Source organism: Apis mellifera, linkage group LG7 (genome assembly GCF_003254395.2).
Source record: "Apis mellifera strain DH4 linkage group LG7, Amel_HAv3.1, whole genome shotgun sequence".
NCBI classification, from domain to species: domain Eukaryota; kingdom Metazoa; phylum Arthropoda; class Insecta; order Hymenoptera; family Apidae; genus Apis; species Apis mellifera.
This window is the reverse complement of record NC_037644.1, coordinates 7,215,410-7,240,636: the sequence shown is the minus strand read 5'-3', so window position 1 is coordinate 7,240,636 and position 25,227 is coordinate 7,215,410. Positions and strand designations below refer to the sequence as shown.

The following is a 25,227-nucleotide window of genomic DNA, read 5'->3' as shown; positions in this document are numbered from 1 at the left end:
GAGGTTTATATATATATAAACTTTACTAGTCGTATCAGTTTATGCAGGTAAAAGTGAGATTAAAATATTTTGCAACGAAAGTTTCATGAATGCTTCATTAAGAAACTATAAAGAAAATATGAAAAATAAAAAAAAAACATGATTAAAAGCTATTTTGTAAAAAATATGAAGTATTTTAACTATAAAATAATTTAATTGTTAAATTTATTTAATTTCAATTGATAATAATATAGCAAATAAAAATAATAATAGATTATGAATTAATAATATTGTTTTCATTAATTTTTATTAAATAAATATTATAAATTACTATATAACAGAAATTAAAATAAATAATAAATGTTATCTTATTAATTTTAATATCTAATTAATCACAATTTTTGAATTGTTTTGATACATTGTAAATTTGTTATTTGATTAAATTGATATTTCAGATTATTTAAATTCCAAAATCTTATTTATTTAATATCAAAGAAATTTTTTTTTTTCATATGAAACGATAAAATTTTTCATGATAATATTATAACAATAAGAATTTGTACAATGCAATATTATAAGCGATATGAAAAGATGATAAATGATAATACTGAAAGCTGATATATTCAATATACGACTTGACACATAAATATATTTTGGTATTAATATTACCAACGATCTTTTTCTTTTTTTATTTCTCTTCAATCATGAACATTTTTCGTATTTTCAATAAAGAAAAATTAAGGAATAAATTAGACATATTATTAAGAGAATAAAACGGTAAATTTTATACTATTTTCATGGCTTCAATTATTTCGAAAAAAGAAAATTTTATCATTGGATGATTACGTTTATACGCTTAAAGTTAATATATTTAAATGCTTTAAATGAAAGCTTTAAATAAAAGGCAAGAGATAAAATGGGAAAAATGTCAAAAGCCGAAAAAAAAGCGAATAGTAAGAGGATTATGGATAAAAAGGCAAGACTAATAATAAGAATGTATTTATATGAAAACGAAATGGAAATAAAACAAAAATGGAAAAAGGGAGGAAAGGATGAGAAACAGGGTTAATAGCAGGAAGGGGGGATTGTGAGAATTCTCAGCTTGCCACGATGGCACGTGCTTTGGTCTCACGACGTAAATCAGCGCATGTGCCTCTTCACTCGTAGAGGTCTCTTTAGTCAGACTCTTCGAATCGACTCGTTGGATGATTGATGCTTTTGCCGATAGCAACTATTATTTTTTATACTTATAAAAAAAGCTTTGGAAATATTTTCATAAAGTTAAAAATTTAATTGTCAAGAATCGAAGGATATTATTTTATATAAATCAATGTGAATATATTAAAGCATCGATTGTAATAATTTGTAACGTGATAAATTTCATGTATGATAGATTATGCTCAATATATAGACAGAAATTATTACACAGAAATTCTCATATGCAAGTTTAACAAATTGTATGATTTATGGAACAATTATATAATTTTTTTAGCAAAATATAACTTTGAAATTAATTCTTACGATTTCAATGTTCTTTTTATTTTGTTGGTGTTCTTTTTATTTTAATTTTATAATGGTGCAAAATAGGGAATATAAAATTATAAAATATTCAAATTTTGGTATTTAATTTTATCGCTCTGGGCAAAATTATATTTAAAATATGAAATATCAATAATATTGAAATATTAAAGATTTTTTTTGTTAAAAAATACAATTGTATATATTGTTATTGTTATACTTTACACGCTCAATATAAGAAGTCAGAATTTTTAGATTGAATAGATTTTTTAAAATATGAACAAAATCAATTTTCACGAAAATAAAATGTTTTGCCAAATATTTTATCTCATATTTTTACTTATTTTAATACAAACAACTTTTTCTCTTTCATTTATATTATACGTTACGCTCCACTCTGTATAATTAAGCAAACAATACGTAATTGAATGCATCGTATTTCGAATAATTGAATTTTGAGCTACCGTAGAACTGAAATTCCAATTCAAATACACAGTCAAATACCTATGACATGACGGTCGATTCACGTTCATGAAGCCCATTTGCTTATCGGAATAATCCAATTTTGGCTATGATGTTGCATCACGATTCATCTCCTCCACTCCGCTCGATTTCGAACACGTAAAGCGTTCCAATGTAATAACAGGCTGCAAACAAGCCGGTTAAACTGTTAAACTGTTACATTCACCTTCTGCACGTGCGTAATTGCAAGAAAACACGCTATTCTTAATCAATTTACCGCAACGGAATCGATCTCATAAATTATGTTACGAATAGAATTCGATAAAGTAAAACTAGCTATAATGAATTTTTATTTTTCAATTGCACGAAATTCAGTATTAAGTTGTAAAAGGAATTTTAATTTGAAATTGTCGAATAAAAAGTTGATTAAGATTGGATTGAAACGAAAAACGTTCTCTTTTAAATCGAATAAAATTTTATAATTCTCTTTGACTTTTTTATAATTCTAATTTTAGAGAAATCGGTATTTTTCTGCAATAGTACTTTGTTTTTCAATTTTCAAAAGATATGATAAATATTGGATTGAAAATTGTGTCGGTTGTTGACTTTGATAAAAAAGAATTTTATAAATGGTTCATATATTACTGTTTATAATAAATTCATTTCATACGAATTCTATTTTGTGTTCGTAAAATATTCCATTCTTGTATTTGAATTGAAAGTTGTAACAGCTAGTAACACGAAACAATTCGGGTCTACAAATCTATAAAATATTTTTTTAAAACAGATTTTAAAAAAGTTAATTTAAAAAAAATGTTATGTTAAATGTTAAATTTTTAATTTTAAAAATGTTTTATGCCTTTATAATGATAATTGTATTGCAATTTGGTTTCCTAACAATCTATGGATTTTTCTGAATAAGAGTAGTAGTTTAAATGTGTAAATATGTTTAAATAATGATCCAGATTAAAAGGATATTCAAAATCCATTTTTGCTGATATTTTTCGAAAGTTGAATATCTAGAAAAAAATATATTATGTTATTTTTAATAAAAAAACAAAATGTGCAGATAACATTCAATAATAGCACTTTATATATTGTAGTATATAAAGTATATTGGAATTATAATTCTCTTTTTGTAAAAAAAAAAAAAAGAATGGTCTGCTGCAGATTCATATTAATATCAGCAGGTCTTTTTGAGTTCAAAATTAAAGTTTGGCTAGGTTTTTTCTCATTTTTTTTTTTTTGATTGGTACTATTCTATTCATAATATCACTGATAATACAGATTATAATACATGGTAATATATTCACTAAATAATGCACCTTTTCTTATCTCAAGGCTCCTTTGTTATCTTACTACATTCTGTAGTTCTTTAGATTCTGATCCTTTTCATAAAATTTTTAAAAATGATGTATTTTGCTGATATATAATCTTTTTGCTGACAAATTAATTTGTCGTTTGTTTGTTATCGTTCAAATTATCTCTTTTAATACTTATAGTATTTATCTTCAATATATATAATTATCAATAATAATAATCATTAATAATTAATAACTAATAACTAATTAATAACTAATTTATATAATCTATATATATATTATATATTTATAAATTTTCCCTTTTAAATGAGCAATAAAAAGATCAATAATTAAATTATATTTCATATTTTTTAACTTAAAAGAAAATAAATAGTAAAATTTTCTTCAAATCTGTCATGATATTTTTCTATATTATTTTTCTTATAAAAAGCATAAAAAATGTACAAATCAGAAAAGATTCAAGTTCTAAGAATTCAAAAAATGCATATAATTTTTTTAGCATTAACTATGTTAAAATCTATAAAAAATTGTTTATATAAATATTACGCTATATCAAATTACGTTTTATAACATCTTAATTCTTAATAGTTCGTCCCACGTGCCAAGAATGAAACGGCAAGTAGAGACGGTCGTTGAACGAAGCGCAGGTTGCACGTGCGGTGCATGTCGCCTGTAGCGCGCTTGAGCAGCCGCAAATGGCAAGAGCAATGTTAGCACGGTGCACGACAACGAAGGCTGTTATGTAAGAGATGTGTCAGAGCTATAGTACAGTAATACGGTGAAGGGAGAGAGAGGACACGGCGGGACAGGTGAGAGTGGGACAAGGAACGTGCGAAGAAAACGCGAAGGACATAAAGTGGCGGGCAAAAGGCAGTTTAAAAGTCGGCGGAAAATAAAATACATTCGCTCTAAAGAAGAAACTGTCGCCGCTCGCGGTAGTTCTTCCTTTTCAGGTTGTAAATTTAATACGGTTTAAGACGGGCCCCGCTTGGGTTATGGTATAAATTGGAAAGTTTTCAGTTTCAAAATGGAGGCGTTTAAATTTGCATCAAGTTACATGATTTGGCTCAGATTTATAATGTGACATATACATAGTTACATATCTCGAAACTGGGCGAGAACAAAAGTTATCGATAGAAGATATGATGGGAATGTGAAGCTTAAGAAATAAATTAAAAAAAATTCACTACAAATATTTTGAGAAATATCACATGAAAGTAATTGTATAATATATTATATTTTAAAAAACTTATACATTTATTATTTTTTGAAAATTAATAAATAAAGCATTAAAAAAATGTCATATAAATCATAAATATAATAACATGATTTAATATCTAATAATCATGTTCATATTTTAAATTGGATTCTATATAATTATAATAGATTAATAATAAACATAATAATGGATTAAAAAATTTTATTTTTTTCTAGGCATTTTTTCCAAATTTGTTCATGACATTTAAATAAGTAAATGAAATTCAATTTATTAATAAATTTCAAAATATCAAAAACATAAATACATCAAACAATGTCAAATATAATATTTTGAAACTGTGATTATCGTAACTTATATTCTATATTTTTTTTTTAAATTATAAAATAAATCAAAATAAATATTATTTAAATATGCGTCAAATTTTTAATTTTTAAATGAAAAACATTAATGATAATAATTATTGTAAATATTTGTTGTCGATAATTTTGCTATTATATATAGATCTTAACTTTAATCATTTTATGTTCTTACAAAAAATTATAATAGAGAAATGTAAAATATATGATTGTCATTTAATAAAGTATTAAATAAAGTAATTCAAAATAATCCAAAAATAAATCCAATATTTTTATTATACTAAATTCTAATATTAAATAAAATCAATATATACATTTTTTTATTATAGATATTTTATCTTTTTGTAAAATAAATTTTTCATCAAATTTTCTGATAAATTTTTATTTAAAATATTAATACAAAATTTCTTATTTTCTTATATAATATAGGATATCGTACGAATCATTTTTTCATTTAATACTTTGTTTTCGAATAGTTTGAAAATATTTTAAGAAAAAATTTTTTTCATTCATAAATTAGTTTGATAGATTTTTTGAGAAAATCAAATTTTGAAAATTCATCGATTACAATTTCTTAAATACATATATTCTTTTCCAATTTTTTGAAAAAATTTAATTTAATTTAAAATATTTTTTCTATCCATTTATATTCAATCAATTTCTTTTGTATTCGTGAAAATTTTCAAATTTCTCTTTTCATCACATATAGAATCATTTCTGATTATTCACGGTATAAACCTTCATATTTAACATCGATATTATTTTACTACATGAAACATTATTAAATTTCAATAAATCGAAATTAATATCACAATCTCAACAAAACTTTCATATATAGACACGAAACTTTCTCCCAATAACTCGAACAATATAGATACATTTTTACAATTGAATTACAGATAACTAATCAAACTCGCATTCCTATGATGCACGCCTACGTAGTACGCTCTCTTTATAACAAATTCGAATCTAGTTTTTTACGAGGTTAATAGAATCTACAAACTATAGGCGTGACAGGAAAAGGGTTGAAAGTAACACGGTGTATAGTTGAGAAAGAGTGGAAAACTTATAGAGCGAGGAAAACAGAGACAGAGACAGAGACAGACAGATAGATGGAGAGAGAGAGAGAGAGAGAGAGAGAGAGAAAGAGAGAGAGGGATTCGAGGGAAGTGATTTACCGCAAATTGCTCGTTCCTTGAGCAGCATTAAGCATTGGGCAATCGTGTGCATGTTGCAACGTCATGCGCGAACGAAAGAGGTTGTGCGTCCTAAGGCGGAACGCAGAGGATACATTGGCGCAAATCGCCGAGGCTGTCGAGAATCATCTGGGGGAGAGGAAGAGAACGCCGAAACGCTTCCTACTTATGTTGTTGGATTATTCCCTGGCGAGTGTTCTCCGTGGCACGTCGATGAGCACAGCCTGATTCGCGTACCGGCGATCGATCCGATCGATTCGCGTGGCGAAGGATGTGCGAACGATTTTCTCGCGTAATCGTCCAATCACCGCGGCGCATCTTATTTATGTAACCATAAGTGTTCCTTCTCGCCTCGATGGGATACGTGGCTTGGCACGGAATTAACACGATGAGAAATCCTCGTGGAGAGATTGGAGATTGGAGGAAACCGGGGCGAAATCGCGAGAGATATAACTTTCGTACTCGTTGCACAGGAAAATGTTTAATTGCCGGTTGCGGATTGAGGAAAAGTGAGGGGTCGAGGAAATAATAGCTCTCGTTGTTTTCTCTTTTGAAGAAAGAATTTTTTTTTTTTTTGTTATTATAAAGCGAAATATTATCTTCTTGTGGAAAAAATACTTGAAATAATGGATCGTTTGTTTTTTTTGTTCAGTTTTTATTAGTGAATAGTGGAGCGATTTTTATATTTTTCTATTTGTGAAATTGTTTCATTATGTTTTTGATGTATGTATTAATTTCAAGATTGATTGAGAACTCATTTCTCATATTTAATTTGTGAAATTCTTAAAAATAATAATAAGAAATATTGACATATCGTTTATTCTAAAATAATTCTTTTTTTTTTTTTATGTCGGACTTGAATGAATTCTTTGCATTCCAATGTTAGATATCATGTCATATATATTTATATATACATTACACTAGATATATACTTTGAAATTAGAAAGTATTTTGTCGAATTTGATATAATTAATTTATTTTTATTAATTTAATAGATAATTATTATTATAAATAATAAAAAACGATAAGAGAAATCTTTTTAAATTAAGTCAATTTCAACAAAATAGCACAAAGTTATAATGTACTATATTGAAATATAGTACATTATAATATTTGAGAAATAAAGCAAATTTAATAAATTTCAATTCTTTTATTATAAAAATTTGATTTTATTTAAAAATCAGTAATTTAATTATTATATTTATTAAACTATTTTAATTTTTCTTATAATTTCTTATTTACATCAAGCAATTTTAATATGTAAAAAATAAGAATTGGAACATTTTTTTTTATATATAATTGATTTTTTATGATGGATAAATGAATAGATTTTAAAATTATATTTTGATTACTTTTTGACAATTTCTTATATATTAAATAGTTATTTGAGATTACTTTGATATTTAGTACTTAAATATTTTATTATTTCATACTATCTTTAAGTTTCAAGTGGAAGTTTAAACTTGTAATACATCAGTTAATATGAAAACTTTATTCTCTAGCGTAACATTTTTGGTATAAAATCTTAAAAATCTGAAAAACGTCCTCTTATTATTAATACTGTTATTTGTATGTATTTTATATTTAAGACTTAGAAGCAGCTTCTAAGACAATTAAGAAAACTAAAGATAGAATATTAATTCTTTCACTATTGTTGTTCACAAAACAAATCTAAAATTCATGTAGTATACATCTAATGATAGATGTATACTATTTTGTTAAAAAGAAAGAATTATAATAACTAAAAGGAATATGTTCTAATGCTAGATCAGTGATGATTTGTATATATATATATATTATCTATAATATATAAAAATATTTATTATAAAAATAAATAAAATATTACATATAAAGAAAATTAAAACACAATATGCATCATAAAAAAATTTGAAAAAAGTCTACTTTTGATCTCAACAACAAAACTTTATTATTACATATTATAAATATTAATGCAAAACATAATTCCCTTTTTCTTTTTCCATTTAGTGATCTATTTTTTAAAAAATTAATTATAGATTTTTAATTATATGTAATTATATATATATATAAATAATAATAAATTTCTTTTCCTCTAATATATATGATAATATATATGATATATATATATATATATATATATATATATATATATATATATATATATATATCTTGATCTGTCAAGAACAACTTGTGTGCAGTCGCAAATGCATATATGTGTAACATGTAGTGAAAGCAAATTGTATAAGTATACTGTATCGATTCGTAAAGTTGAGAATTGAGAAACTTATCATTGGCTCGATAACCCACAAAAAGAATATTCTAATAATAAAATGAATGATATAAATAAAAATATATAACAATAATAGTTTAAAAGATGTTTTAAAATTTATATGCAAAATTTAAATTGAAAAGCAAATTCAAAATTATAAGGATTACAATATAACAAGATATTAGCAAAAAAATAAATAAAATTAAAAAATGAATATTTCATGATCATTTAGTGGGAAGAATCAAAAACAACGTAAAATTATATATAATATATATATAATAATAGTATATATAATAAATAGTATATATAATAAAAATTATGCTAAAGAATTTTTGAAATTTTGTTGGAAAACTTTAATTCTTTATATTTTCTAAACTTTTTATTGTCTAATCATAATTTATATTTATATAAAATAATTTAATAAAAATAATATTTATAAATAAACTATAGATATTTATATAAAATTAAATTTTTATGAACAAAAAAATAGAGCTTAAATAATAAATTGCTTCATTCTTAATATATTATATGGATACAGTATTTTGTATTTTTTTCTATGTCATGTACATTCTAGAGATTTTTGCACAAATATCCGCAGTCTATTTGTAAATTAAAACTATGTATATGAAATCAAAGTTTTTACTAAAAATTTTTTCATCATATAAATTTTTATGAGAGTGGAATACTTCTAATAATAATTAAAGAAATTGAAATGATACTAAAATATATCTCTATTTGAATGCTATAGAAACCGCATCAAACTTTTTGGGTCACCTAATTACTTTAGTTTGTACTTTTAGAGTAGTATTCAGGAAAGCATGCAAATTTATGTTTTATTTCATTTTTATTTCATTTTAAAAATAATAATATAGTTTTAAATTAAAACGATGATTTTACGTATTTCCATCCATGTGAATATTTAAAAATGCTAAAAAGAATTTAGTCTTCTTTCAAAATATTTTATATCATTTATTCACGGGAAATTTAATTCATATCTTTCATGTGAAATATTTTAACTTTTACTATTTTTAATAATAATTTGTGATTTTTAAAATTTCATTAATAATAATAATTTCATTATTAATTGTTCAAGAAATTCATCATGCTAATACTTGTAATCTTAAAAAAAGAAATAATTAACATTGTTCAAATACTGTACAATATTTTTCATATTTTTGAAATAAAAAGTCATTAAAATTGGAGAATATTTTGTCAAAATATTCAAGAAGAATATTTATTTGTGTATTAATTAAACAATTTTATATACATAATTTTTAATTTTTTTTTATAATACACTTAGTACATAAAATATTCGAAATACTAGAAAATTTAAATTAGAAAATTTAAGGGATGGTTTTAGAAATTAAAAAAAACACGAAAGTTTGTATTCAAAAATATCCATTAGAGCTTATTTTTAAAGTTAGAAGCAATTTGATGAATAGAAGAATTGAAACTATATGAATTGAAACGAAGTTACAGTGTGATAAAGATAGAAATAACTCGCTTTAATTTTGTTCTTTTAATTTATCTATCAGGATTGTTTTAAAGCGAATCTTTATTTCTTTACTCTTCAATTATTTCATGAAAGCTAATCAATTTTTATCAATTTTATCATTCTATTTACATAATAAATAATTCATAAAATTTAAAAATTGAATTTTTTTTTATCATTATAATTGAAAAATTATTATGTATGTACAAAAATTATTATATATTTCTCTTGTTTTTAAATTTAAATTATAAATATTTTATATATTATATATATTTTAATAATATTTATAAAGTATATAACTATCCCCACAAAACATTTAATAATCACAAATACTATTAAATAAATTCATAAACTAAATAACAATATAAACTGTTATTCCTCTGTTTAATATCTAAAGTACTATAGAACATATTGGTACAGATTAATCAACTGAAGTAATATATTGATACATTGAATTTTTTTTCAACAAATAATATAACATTTATGATTTGAAAATTATATTTTATAGACAATTTATAATTTCTACAGCCAAAATGTAATCTTCGATTTCAAGAAGCAGCTATATAGAATAACATCTTAAGGTGTCATAAAGATGGGGAGCCATATTGGTGGAATCGAAGTTTTGATCGGTTCATTCCCTCCATTTTAGTTCTTATGTCTCTCGCGACATTTCGAACAAATATCGCCGACGTCCAACGACGTTTTTCTATTTTATTGTTCTTCGTAAGCGTTTGGTTGGTTCGAAAATAGTTGTTCCTGTCTCGAACAATGGTTAATCTAATCCCGGCTATTAGTTTGTTTATGGAACATTTATCGATGCAAATGGTTCTTTTCTTTTTAATTGTAACTGCGTTATATATTTTCAAAATTCGAACTTTAACTTTATCGATATATCACGGATATGGAAGAAAAATGACACAGGAAAACAAATATTTTTTGGAATTTATTTTATTTGGATAATTTTAAATAATAAATTTTTGTGTAATTGTCTTTCAAAAATATTACAATTAATTTATTATTTTATTAAGGCGATATCTTTTATATCATCAAGAAAAGTCGAATCTTGAAAAAACTTTTTCAAAAAAATTCGAAGCAAGTACTGCAAAGTAATAATCTAATGACAATTTATATAAACATATTTTTTATATAAACATAAACATCGATAAATTGCAATAACATCATGTTAATGATTTAATTCAACTTCATGAAAATTTCCTACAAACATAGAATAAAATTTAAACAATTTAAAGTGATTTTAAAAATTAATTTAATTAGATAAATTGCAATTTATGGATAATTTGTAGAACTGCAATTTTGGATAAATAAAAATAGTTTCATTTAAGAAAAAAAGCAAAAGTTTAGTACCTTTAGATTTCGAAAATGCTTAGACAAATTTGATGATTATTATAAAACAATCTTATAAATGTAGAAAATAATTGTATGATTAAATTAAAATAAGATAAAATTTTTGCTATAAAAAAATATAGTAAAACGACGAGGAAACAAAAATGTGTTTTTGCCAGCAATATATATGATAAATGTGTTAAGATGGGGAATACTGAGTTTGAGAACCGCTCATAACAATATTTGAGTTGAGGATAGAAGTCTCTACTCGATCATAAAAATGCATCACACACATTTTAACTTTATTATATAATTCTCTTTTCTATTCTCACTTCTCACTATCCTTCTTGCTTTTTATAAACGTATTCTTATTTGAATTGTATTGAATGTCATTTTTATTGTATGAACATATACTACGGATGAAAACAAAAATGTAATATAATAGGCTAGTATTTAACATAATGTTATATAATTCGAAAAAATGAATTATATGAATGATTAAATCTACTTATTTAAATAAAATATTCGAATAAAAAGTTAAAAGTAATGAAAATAGATAGATATTATATGAACTTGCTATTCGATTATATGAGTTATTTGTCCTTCATCGAGTTTATATAAATGTATAATATAAATTTTTTCTAAGTCTACAATGATGCTAATTGCTGCTAAGAGTGGCGTGATTGGAAATCTTATGATTATAATCGCATATTAATTTGAAATATGCTAATAAATATACAATTCATGATAATGCTTTAAGTATTTCTCTGAAAAATGATATTGTCCTCTCATCATAAACATTATCATAAATTATTTAATTATTGTCTTAACAGTTAAAAAAAAACTTAATAGTAATATTATATTCAATCGATATAATTTGAATTTTTCAAATGAATTCAAATTCATAAATTATGTCATTCACATGTGCGTTCAGTTAATTCGCTAATAACTGATATTTACTGTTTTCGATTTCATACGATGTGCACGCCATTCCGTAAAACATAAATGTGAATACCTGTGCAGAATACCTCGTAGTGGACACTGTAAAATTAATAAGGATAAACTTATAAAATTTCTTCCTTACTCGTCATTAATCACAGTTGATTATAATTATTTCTATCTTGCGAGTGAAATATTTCTCTCTCTCTCTCTCTCTCTCTCTCTCTCTCTCTCTCTCTCTCATTCTCTTTCTGCGTCATATATTTTTTAAATTTATAGTATTATTCGAAATTTACTATTATTTTTAGAATCCTTTTATTATTTTACTATTATAATATATTTTTAATCTTTTCATTTAATTGTCAAGATAAAAGTTTGACGTTTCTTTTTTCTAATAGTATTTTATCATTAGAATTATTATATAGAGAATTAAAATATTGAATTAGAGTTATGATTATCGATAAGTATCAATAATATATTATCCATATTTTATATTATTAAGATATCGATAAGATAATACTCATAATATATTAATGATTATCTATAAATAAATTTTTTATTCACTTTTTTCATATTTTTATTTACAAATGTTAGTTAAGATATAATAAAACGTGAATAAAAATAGTTTAAGTAAATTACAATATAATTTTTCAATAAACTATTTATTCTTACTGCAACTTATTATAAGTAATTTAAGTTATTTTTACGTGTCTTAATAATAACTTTCAATAAAAAAAAATAGAAATTCCAATTAGTTTTATTGGAATCTATTAATGATATTATCGATATATCAATAAAATATCGATAATCAATTGAATAACAATCTGTCGTTAATATTTTCTTGAATTTTGTATAATTTTAACATTATTATCGTTATCTAAATAAATAAATAAATTAACGTCTTCTTTATTTGTTAAATAATCACCAACTTAGTATCTTTTCTTCTTCTTTTCTCTGTGAAATTGTTTGTTTCACTTCCTAACCGAGTAACTTGTGTCCATTTTGCGCGTAAGGAATTTCGTTTATATGACGGAAAAAAAGATAGCGCGCGCGCGCGCGCGCATTCCAGTGCCGTATCGTGGTGTTTGCATTCCTGTGTAATTACGATTAGAGAGGCTTGACAAGGGTTCGAATCGCGTTCAACGGAGATCAAAAAGTTGTCGCCAGGAATGAGAAGAGGTAAGAATCAGGATGAGCATAGAAACGAGAATGAAAACTGACAGCGGAACGAGTCAAGTAGGATCGCGGCGCAATTTTCCGCGGTTCGCCGCTGAGGACCAGCCGCCATTATCCTGAAAGCTTGATATATCGCATGGCATAATTACGGGTAATTAGCTGTTACGCACAATTGGTAATAATGGCCTCCCGTCATTCCGCTCTTTTCAAATGTGCGCGCGGTAAAATATCGACATTTTCGAGGAACATTGCCCGATTTCGTTGCGGTTTTTCTCCCGTTAATCGGCCAAATTAGAATCCCTTGTTTTGTTCTTTCGAGAGAATTAAAGAACGGAATTACGTGTTACTTAACGTTAATTAACGTTGTAAAAACATGCATTTATGATTTCGACGAAATGATAATTGAAATTAAAATTGAAAATAATTGGAAATTGAATATTAAATATTTGAATTAAATATATTGGATTATAAACTGTTCCTAAAATTTTTTTTATTAATTTTATATATTTATATTTATATTTATATATTTTTTTTATTTAGAATAAATGATCAAGATGAATTCTCGCATATATTTCAATGTTATTTTATTATTTATAAAATTTCATATATTGGATAAAAGTAATAACCAGTCGTAATGTCGTGTAAAGCAAGCAATTTTGAGCTAAATTAGTATTTATTATTAAATATTTATTAATAATATTTATGATTAAATATATGTAAAAATATTGTAAAGATATATATAAAAATACTGAAATTGCAATATCATGTAATTAGTAATGACCAAAGGAGAAATGTTTTAATGAATTAATAAATTAAATGCATATAATAAATTATATACATAATATACATATTTGAGGAAATAAATATGAAAATTCTTTGAATGCATGTATATATTTATTAGAAGTATCGTAATAATATGCTTAAATAATTTCATTTATTTAAAAAAATAAACTTTATTCAATATATAAAAATATGCTTCTATATTTTTAAATAAAGAAATATTATGATAATAAAAAATTGTATAAAAATATTTACATTGTATAATATGTAATACAAATGAAAAATTAAATAATAGGAAATAAGAAATTTAATTTTTATTGATTAGAAACATTTATTTTATAATTATATATTCTAATGTCTTAGTATTTGAAATAATATTCCAAATAAAGAGAATTTCATTTCTTCCACTACTTTATTTTTTCAAAAAATTATTATTATTCACAAAATATTTGAGATTTTGGTTTTAATGTTATTTAAAAAGTCAAATTTTTTATTTAAAATCATTAATTTCTTTAATTAATTTGTTCAGTATATAATTGTAAAAAAAGATACTATAATTTAATCAATTTATAATTAATTAATTTTTTTCAATTATTAGTTAGTCGATTTTGCAAAAGTTATAAAATGAATATCTTAATATCGATAGAAAAATAAAGCGAATTGTATATATTTTAAATCATGATTATAAAAATTGTGCGTAAAAATAATTAAATCATCTAATGAAGAAAAATATAAATATCATAATAAATTTTTTTTATAAATTTCTATGTTTTCTTAATATTTAATAAAATTAAAATAAAATATAATGTACATAAAAGATAATTTTTTCTAATTTTTTGTCAATAAATAATATTTTAATTAGAAAACTTATTAAATCCAAAAATAAATATAATAAATTCAAATTCAAATATTCAGATTTCTACATAAAAAGATGAAAAAGAAGCAAATCTCAATAAAAGATATTGAATTAATTTTCGAGGGAAAAAGGATTTCGCTTAATCTATTTAGCTGTGATAAAAGGAAGACTAAACAGTAGCGCGAGAAGAAATTGCCAATGAACGTTCCAGTGTCGTATCAACTCCAATATTTGATAACATTGCCAATTACTTTTTAAAGTTGCAAAGTTTTCGCGAATGAAACGCTTGAAAACTTTAGCTCTATAGTTAGCTCTTCTGTTCTAGTTCTTGCTAATTGTTTTAACGATGCTTGTGAAGAAACTTTTGTATCGTTACGAACAATTGTCGAAGATAACGCGTCAGGAAACATTTTGAACAAGTAACACATTTTCAATCAGAAAAATGTACTTTTAAATTTACTTATTTTTATACACGAAAGATTTTAAATATCATACACTTAAATGAAGTGCAATTCGAATCAGTGCAATTCTCTAATTATTGAATTCGTTAAAAGTGTACAAAATTATAAAGACAAAAAACTATATTCGCAGTATAATTTAATATTCAACTTCCAATTGCTTTAAATAATCGATAATAATTATCGGATAATAAATAAATTAATATCTAAATAGTACAACACATGTAGTAATTAACATTAAGCACTTTTGCTACTCCTATATTTTTACGTTTAATTATTATAAGTAATTAAAGTATTAGTTTCCACATATAGCATAGTCCTCAAGCAAATATAAATTAACGTGTTGATATGTTTAAGAATTATGATAATTAATTACTTATTTTTATGCATTTATGGAAAATTAAATATATATATATATATATATATATATATATATATATATATATATATATATATATATATATATATATATATATATATACTAAGAGACAAAAAATTTAAAAGAAAATAAAATATATATTATTATATAATACTTAACCTTCATACCATCGAATGAGATACAAATTTATATATCTTAGACATTGTATTTCATTATACGTACACTTATTTTATGTTATTTATATTAATGATACATGTTTATTAATGTTAAAATTAAAAGATAAATGACTTTTTTTGCAGAAATTAAAATCGAGCAGTGGTAACATCTAACTTTGATAGTATATATTTCAATTTCATTAAAATTAATAAAAAAGATATAATTTCGAACAATTTTCTATATTGTTATTAGTTATTGTTATGTTGCTGTGAATATATTTATTTAATTACAAAATATCGAATTATTTTTTATATTCCCAATTATCATAAATTATATATAATAGGAAATGACAAGAAGACGATATCGCTGTCAATTATAATGATAATAATAACATCATTATTATTTATTATTTAATTATTATTATTATATAGTTTTTATATAATATTATATAATTATTATATAATTTACATCTCTCTTTATTTCATATTTTATTTTTGCATTCTAATGAATTATTAATCGCATATAAAAAGAAATAGAATTCAATGTAATAATATCGACAGTTTTTTATAAATAATTCGAAAATTAAGAGATACTAGCCAATTCTCAATTTCTTTCTGTAATAATAAATAATATTACAAATATTATTGTAATTTAGTAGCTTTTTAATATTTTTAATTCAAATAAAAAGTATTTGTTAATAAAAATATGATATAATAAAAATATATTATACGTTGCATTGATTTTTAGGAATGAAATCGATGTCAGTGTCGTACATAAATGTTGAAATTCTGAAAAGTTAAAATCGATTATATCAAGGATATCAAGAAAAAAATTGCTCAAAAGAAAAATGCCTTTTATAACTTATTTCTTTATAATTAAAATCCGTAGCTAATAATCAACAAATTAATTATAATTTAAAAAATGGATTTACTTCCTTCTTTTTGTGAAATACCAAATTATAAAACGCAAATATAATGATTAAAAAATACCAAGAACAGAGATAAATACATTGTATTGTAATATTTAACTATATTTAACTATGAGATTAAAGTAAACAATTGTAAATTTAACAAAATTTGAAAATCACAAGTAACTAATTTACTCTTAAAGAAATAAAACACTTGCTGTCTACTTCGACATTATTACAAGCTTTCAACTTTATACGCCATTACTGACACTTATTTCATAATATCAATAATATATATCTAGAAACTTTTCTATGAAATAGGTAAGTAAATGTCGAACATTATTTTTCTTGCTGAAAGTCAATATTCGATTAAAATGTTCTTTTTTTCTTTGTATACAGAAACTAGCACAATTTAAAACAGTTTAAAACAATTCTTTTTGTGATTTTTGTGTTGTTTCCTATAATTAAATCCATATGTAAATTCAATGATATATTTTTTACATAATGAACATTTATAAATTTAATTGTTACATTATTATTTGTTAAATGTTATATTGTTTACTATAATTAAGAATATGTATTATTTTTACAATATATTTTTGAAATGAAAAATTGTACGCTTATTTGTTAGATTATTTTTCTTATTCATTTATCTTGAATTTGTCTTCTTATATATTATTCAATTGTGAGATAATATTAATTATTTTGTAACGTGATCGTGTCATGTTTAGAATGCATGGAACATGATAAAAAAAAATAAAATTTTCAAAGTACGTATTATATTTAGAGAGTGAAAAAAGAATCTTTATTTCAGTTTTATTTCTGTTTATAAAAATTTAAATTTATATGCAAGTCCACAGTTTAGTTATGGTAATAAAATGTGATAATAAAATTTTTATAATTAAAAAAATATAAAAACACTCATTAAAAAATTCATTAAATGTCAAACAAGATATTAACTTACGAGTTATTCGTGCTTTTTTGCCAAAATCGTATTTTGAGATATTTTAAAATTTCTTTTTTTTTAGAAACCTGTGACAATGGTGAAAAATGGTATTTTATAAATTTAATTTTCAATATAGAATAAAATGATATAAAAAAAAACAATTATTTTACTTTAAAAAAGTGATTTTGATGATTTTTTTTAAGATATCAAATCTTTCTATGACATTGCATATCGAAAATAATAATATATAATAATATATAAATAATATATATAATAATTATAAATAATATACAATATAATATATAATATATAATAATATATAATAATAATATATTATATTAATATAATATATTATTAAAAGCATTTAGATTTATATATAAAGAAATAAACGTTATATAATAAATTTTTTTAAAATATTGAACAGAAAAAGTGATTCTTTTACAACTTAAATCGTATTAATAAAGGAAAAAGTAATTATAAATTCGTTCTTGTATATTAAGAAATAATTTTGAGTAATTTTTTATAATTTTACAACATTATTTTCATCCAGAAATAATAATAATAAATTATTAATATAAAATCCTTAATCTACTTTATATAATTATAATTATATAATTATGACATAATTATATAATTATATAATTAAACAGAATTAATGAATCATTAATTTTGGACAAGATCAAAATTAATTATTATAGTATAATATTATATAATAGAATTTGAAGATAAATATAATGAGATTAAAAAGAATTATTATTTAATCAATTTTTGTAATACAACATATTATTGACAAAACTTAAGAAACAAACTAATTATTTAGAAATTTACCTATAATTTTTATTTTTACTTAATCTTTATGCAAGTAAATTTGAAAAAAAAAGTTATTATTTATAATGTATTATCTTCTTCCGTTATTTTTCGAATCTATTCATCTTAATTCCAATCTATTCATCTTAAAGAATAAAAAATATAAAAAAAATTCACAAACGACTAATTTATTTCTTAATTTTTCTAGTACGTAGATTGTAAAAATATATCAATAATAAAAGATCTTTTCTCATGCTCTGAATAATCGTTCCAATTTATCATTCTATTTTTCAATAATTTTAAATATATCCATTTCATAAATACAATTAAAGAAATGAATTAAAAGAACGAATGATCTCGTTCAAAAGGTATGCGAGACGTTTGTTTGAGACGAAGTTAAAAATACTACGGCATTCAAAGTTCAATTGCGAAAAATCGATGTAATAGCGAGCGAATCAAGATCAATCAACGCTTTCGCAATTTCAACATTCCCACCATTTTAGCGTGGCGGCGACTTATCGAATGGCATTTAGGTCGGAGCGAGTAATTAGACGGCTATATGTGTAATTTGTTTACTAGTGAATGCATACCATGCTATAGAGTGTCAAGTATTCTGTGTCATCCTCATTGCATTATCCGGCCGCTTCCTCAGTTTTCAGAGTTAGTTTATTACATATTTCACGGTCCCCTTTTACCGTTACATCTTGCTCTAATTCATATTTCCTTTTCAGCCATATTAGTTGTAGCGTGGAAAACAGTACTCTATTATTTCCGGCCGGAACTATTTATGACGCAATTTGTTGTAAGAGTGGAATACGTTTTTTTTTTTTCATCTTGGATACTTTGATTTCGAATTTTCAATTTTTTTTTTTTTTTAATATTTCAATAGTGGGCGTAATTGAGAAATGAAAAATTAATTAATGTAGATATTGATATATTTATAATTTAGTTAATTATGATTAATATAATAGAGGAATTGTTATTTTACTTGAGTATGTTTCATTTGAATTATTGAATCATTAATTTAACTGAAGAAACAAAATTTTTTAGATTATTTCATTATTTGGATTTTAAATGAAATAATTTCTTAATTTCTTATTTTTCGTTTGAATAATTTTAAGAAAATTAGTTTTAAAAAAATTTTTCAAATAATTTTTAATTTTATTTATGTCATCTGCTCTTATTGAGAGATTATTTTCATTTGCTATAAAAATTACCTTTTAATACGAATATCTTTCTGATTTTAATCAATAATAATTTGAAGAGAAAAATGTTGTTTATATTGTAAAAATTTCTAGATTCAAAGTTTAATAATTTATATTATAATTTATTATAATTTATAATAAAAAAATCAGTGATTCATATAAAATAACAGATAATCTCGTCATAATGTACATTAATTTACATAAAAAAAAAATTTTCTAAAAATAATTTATTTATATCTTATAAGAAATGAACATATTTTCTTCATTTTATTTGCATTATGAAAATAGTGAAGAAGAAAAAACTTGAAATAATTTATTTTAAATTATATTTTAGATTGATATTTTATTCTATTAATAAAGATTAAATACATATATATATTATATGCAATTGTAAGAATGAAATTTTTAAAATAATAATAAATAGTTAAATAAAATGTTAAAAGTTAAAAAATATAGAAAAATATAAGAAAATATAAGAAAATAAATTAATATAAATTATTATTAAATTTTTTAGATTAAAATAATATATATTATTTAAAGCTAATGAATTCACATTTACTTTTGATAGAATTTTAAGTAATTGAACTAAATTAAATATTTCGTCGAATCTAGCTAGTTTCACAATACATTTATTGTATTTATCTGAATCATTAACTTCTTGTTCATGTATAATACAGTACCAGTCGTAGTAGAAGTAACAAATAAAAATATTTATATAATATAAAATAATATATTTATATAAAAAATATTTAATATTTTAATTAATATATAAATAATAATTAATATAATAATTAATATATAAATATTTATAATTGAAATTTGCTCGCATTACATATTCATTTCGTGTACACTTGTGTTGAATACAAACTTATTAAATAACCCGCATGATTGCTTACTCGTTATTTTTTATTTTAAAAATAAGCACTACTATGTCTTCATATATATTTATATAAAAATAACATAATAAAGAATATTCCATATAAAATCTCATAATTTATATTTTAATAAGATTGTATTAAATATTTTAATAAATAAAATATATAAATTGCTTTATAATAATAGTTATTTTTATACTATTACTTATACTATTACTTATTTTTATACTATACATATACTATTTCATTTAATCTTAAATGGTCAGTAAAAAATCAATTTTAATATAATTTATTATATTCTATTGTATATTCTATTATTTGAAATAAACTTTATTCATCGACAGCTCTTATCGATAATTTCATCAACAAACTCTTCTGTATCTCTTCTTTAAATTAGTGTGCAGTTTTCTTGTATTATCTTCCTCCAGGCAATCGTTCTTCCGTCCATCTGGAAATATTGTTTATTTTTCCTTAAAATGTATCTTCTCTCGAACTGAAATGATGGAGAGTAATAATAATAGTATAATAAAAGATATTAGACTTATATTCACGACTGTGCTTTTCTATTTCCTGTGCATTAAACACAGAAAGTAATACGCATGTATTTCTGTAACACGTGAATTATTAGGTATAGAATTCTCTTCTTGGAAAGGATGAATTGTCTATAATTTCTTTTAATCGTGTATATCGTGATAACTGGACATGTTGTTTTCAAGCTTGTGTACATACGTGTAATTTTTTCGTGCATACGTTTTTGATGAGTTTTGTTATAAGTAAGTGAATTATGTTATGTTACAGAAATAATTTATTTATAATACAAATGTTTTTATTTTCGATAAAAATCTTTTCTTGTCGTTATATGTATAATAATAAAAATTTTTTTATTATTATGTATTATATTTTTCAAACAAAATATGCAGATACATGATTTTTTTAAGCTTTTAAAAAATTTTTATTTTAAAAATAGAGAAATCAAAAATTGTTGTAATTTTTTTTGTAATATAATTAAAAAAATATATAATAAATATAGTAAAAATATAATTCAACAAGAGAAAATCATTGAAAAAAAATGACAATTATTATTGATTAATTGTTTTTTGTAAAATAATTATCTCTTATTTTGTTTATTTATAATGATAAATTTAACGTATTATTTTATTTCTATTCATTTCTATTCATAATGAAATTTTTGCATGTATATATATATCAAATTTTGTATTTTTTTTTTTAAATTAGTTAGCTCATCTCTTTTAATATCAAAAAATATAAATAGAATAGAAACATGTTTCTTGAAAATTTGTTTTAAATTTTTACAAAAGCATAAACATTCAGATAAAATAAAATGCAATTGATGAAAACATTATAGCTATCGATAAACGAAAACTAATTATTATTTTATTTTTGTTTCAGGTAAACTGACTGCTTTAACGATTACATTGAATTTTATTTAAGATATTTCTCACGTCATCAAACATTCTGTAAGTTCCAATAATTTGCTGAAATTAATTTAAATTTATTACCATCTCGACATTAATTTATAATTATATAGAAAAGAGAATAAATAGAATAGAATAGAATAGTAATAGAATGAAATCTTTAGCTTGGTTTACTTTATAAGTATGTCTAATTAATCTCATCATATTTAAAATTCAATCTTTAATTTATTTATATTATGGATATTATATGTATACAAAGTATTAATATATTTGCGAGATATTTTTGAAAAATCGATTTTAGATATGAAAACAAATATAACGATTGCTATATAAAAATTAATTTTTTGTTAATTTTATTTATTGAATTATAAACAATTTGAATTTTTGTTAAAGAAAACGAAACAGAGATTGAATTATATTGAATAAGAAAAACAGATTTAATTCTCTTTGTGTAAACTAAAATTAAATTGCTTATAACTTAGTAAATAAGCTTCAATATTTTTATATAATAAACTTTGTTTTGAACTCTAAAAACGAACTTCTGAAACTATCTCACGAATATATTACGATCTATATATTTTCGTTTGATTTATTATATATGTATAATTACTTTTATAAGTTTATGATTAACGTTGTGTAATTAATGTTGTGTAATTAATGGTTTTAATCTTATTATATTTGAAATTCAATCGTTTATTTTTTTCTTCAGTTTATTCAATATAGAAAATTAATATTTTATAATCATTATATAAATATATAAATATTTATCTTATTATATATCTTATTAAATATTTTGTTATATAGAACTATATTCCATAAGTATTAATACACTTAAGAAGGATGATAATTTTAAATGAAAAATTAATGAATAATTAATTGATGAATAATTGAAAATAGAATTTTATTTGAAAATTAATTTTGTCAAAATTTTTCAGATTTTATAATATTTAAAAAATAATTTAAATTTTATTATATTTATGGATTTAATATTTAATATTAGATTTATTATTTAATTTAATATGGATTTATTAAATTTATTTAATAAAGAGATTTATTAGATTTATTATTTAATATTAAATAAAATTATAATATTAAATAAAATGCAAATATTGCAAATCTGAATATTATCATTGTTTATTATTGTTGTTATTTTTATTGTTTATCATTATTTATTACATAAATATATATTTTCATAAATATATTTATGTTTTCAAATATTTATCTATATGTATTAAATATTGTTTTCTCAAATAAAATTATGCATATACATTTAATTGAAATAATTTTAATATGATTATATATTAATACATGTCAAATATTTTTATTGTACAATATCTATAAAAATTAGATTCAAGAATACGAATTTTTTCGAATATCATTCTTATAATTTTTTTTTAAATAAATAGTAGATTAAAAATAATTAATTATTTAGTTAGATTAATAGATGGCTATAATGATAAAAATAAATATAATTTTTTAAAGCAATTTTTATTATACTTTTTCTAAGTTTAAATTCAAATATAAAGAAATCAAATATTGATTATTTGATTGTTTTTATATATTGAGAATTTTTACTATATATTTAATCATATATTGTTTTCAATATATATGATGTATGAAAAACTTATTCTTTAATGCACAATATAAATATATATAATATTTATTTACATAGCATTAATAGAATATTAACTTCTTAATAACTAAAATTATAAAATTACAATAAAAAAATTTTTTTATTTTAATAATTTCATAATATTGTTAATAATTTAATAATATCTAATAATTAATCTAATAAATAATTTAATATAAATAATATCTAATAATTAATATCTAATAAATAATTTAATATAAATAAACGATATATTATTTGGCATTTAATATATAATAAATATTAATACATTAAAAAAAAATTTAATGATAATCATTAATTCATCAAATTCAAACATTCGAAATTCACATGCGATCAATCTAATAAAAAATGAAATTAAGACTTTCTTTGTATGGTTTCCAATAATCTTAATCGAAAAAAATTTGAAACACTTTGTGTACTCGGTTATGAAACAACACTTACCTTTTATCAAATGAAAGTTGTTTAAATTTTTTGCTTTTCCAAAATGGATTCGTTATCTTGTAAAATAATTAAGGGTAGTATCGTCTAGCCTCAGATCGACGCCAGTTTTAAACTGGAATCTGTTGACTTTCTCCCACTCGAAAGAATGTAAATGAACCAGACATTATTAAAGTTGCCATGCTGAAAATGCGGCTCAGTCTACTATACCACTTTCATTAATATCATTAAACTTTCCGCATTAAGAGTACCTCTCTCATCTTTACCTCTCCCATTCTTTTCTTTCAAGTTTGCATTGAAATTGCACCGTACTTCTTCCTATTTAAAAGACAACTAAGCTCGTTTATAGAGCTCTTTAGAACGTCCGCAAATTGTTTCTTTTCTATAGAAACTTTACATCTTTTTTTATTGCTTTTCTCTATTCTATTAATTTTCATTTGCAATTTAATTTTCAATTTTCATTTTCATTTCTATCATCGTTAATCTTCGAAGTGAAGTGCTATGGAATATCTTTTGAAATTGAAATATCTCTTGTATAATTTAAGAAATTATGTCAGTGATTAATTAGCAAGATATTTTCGTATATCTAAAGTAAGAAGTTACACATCAAGTTATCATTGAATAACCTTCATTATTCGAAGACAATGACAAATTCATTCCAATTTTCTATATAATGAAAATATTTTTAATAATACATGATATATGATATAATTATTTATAAATTAAAATTATAATTTGAAAATTAATATCAACATTAATTATATTCTATTTTTTATTTACAATAATATTTATATTATAATTAAAACTGTTTATTCAGAATACTGTTATTTATACTGTTATTCTTATAATTTAATGAAATATTTCTTTCAATGACTTGATATTAAAATGTAAATTTTAATTTCATTTAATTTTAATTCATATAAGTAATATTTAAACGAAAACAAAAAGTATTCCATCGAAATAATAAAAATAATTATTTCTATTTTCTTATTTAAAATATCTATTTTCCCTTCTATTCTCTCTCTATTTTAATATTCAAAAATCTTCTATTCTATTTTTATGCATAAAAACTTCTCACAACGAAAAGTCTAGTAACTGAATGT

The 25,227-nt window shown here is 21.7% G+C and overlaps 1 protein-coding gene across 2 annotated transcripts in view; it reads left to right on the top strand.

The window, feature by feature from the left end:
- Positions 1-25,227, top strand: part of LOC113218567 (CCR4-NOT transcription complex subunit 6-like) — a 372,378-nt gene that overhangs the window by 262,245 nt on the left and 84,906 nt on the right. The window contains exon 4 of one of the 2 annotated variants that reach the window (XM_026441791.1): positions 22,031-22,114. The exons of the other annotated variant lie outside the window; for it this stretch is intronic. Within the exon in view, the coding sequence (XP_026297576.1) occupies positions 22,031-22,071 (41 nt within the window). The 3' untranslated portion in view covers positions 22,072-22,114. Of the gene's footprint in view, positions 1-22,030; positions 22,115-25,227 lie in introns of those variants that run through there. 2 annotated transcript variants of the gene reach the window in all.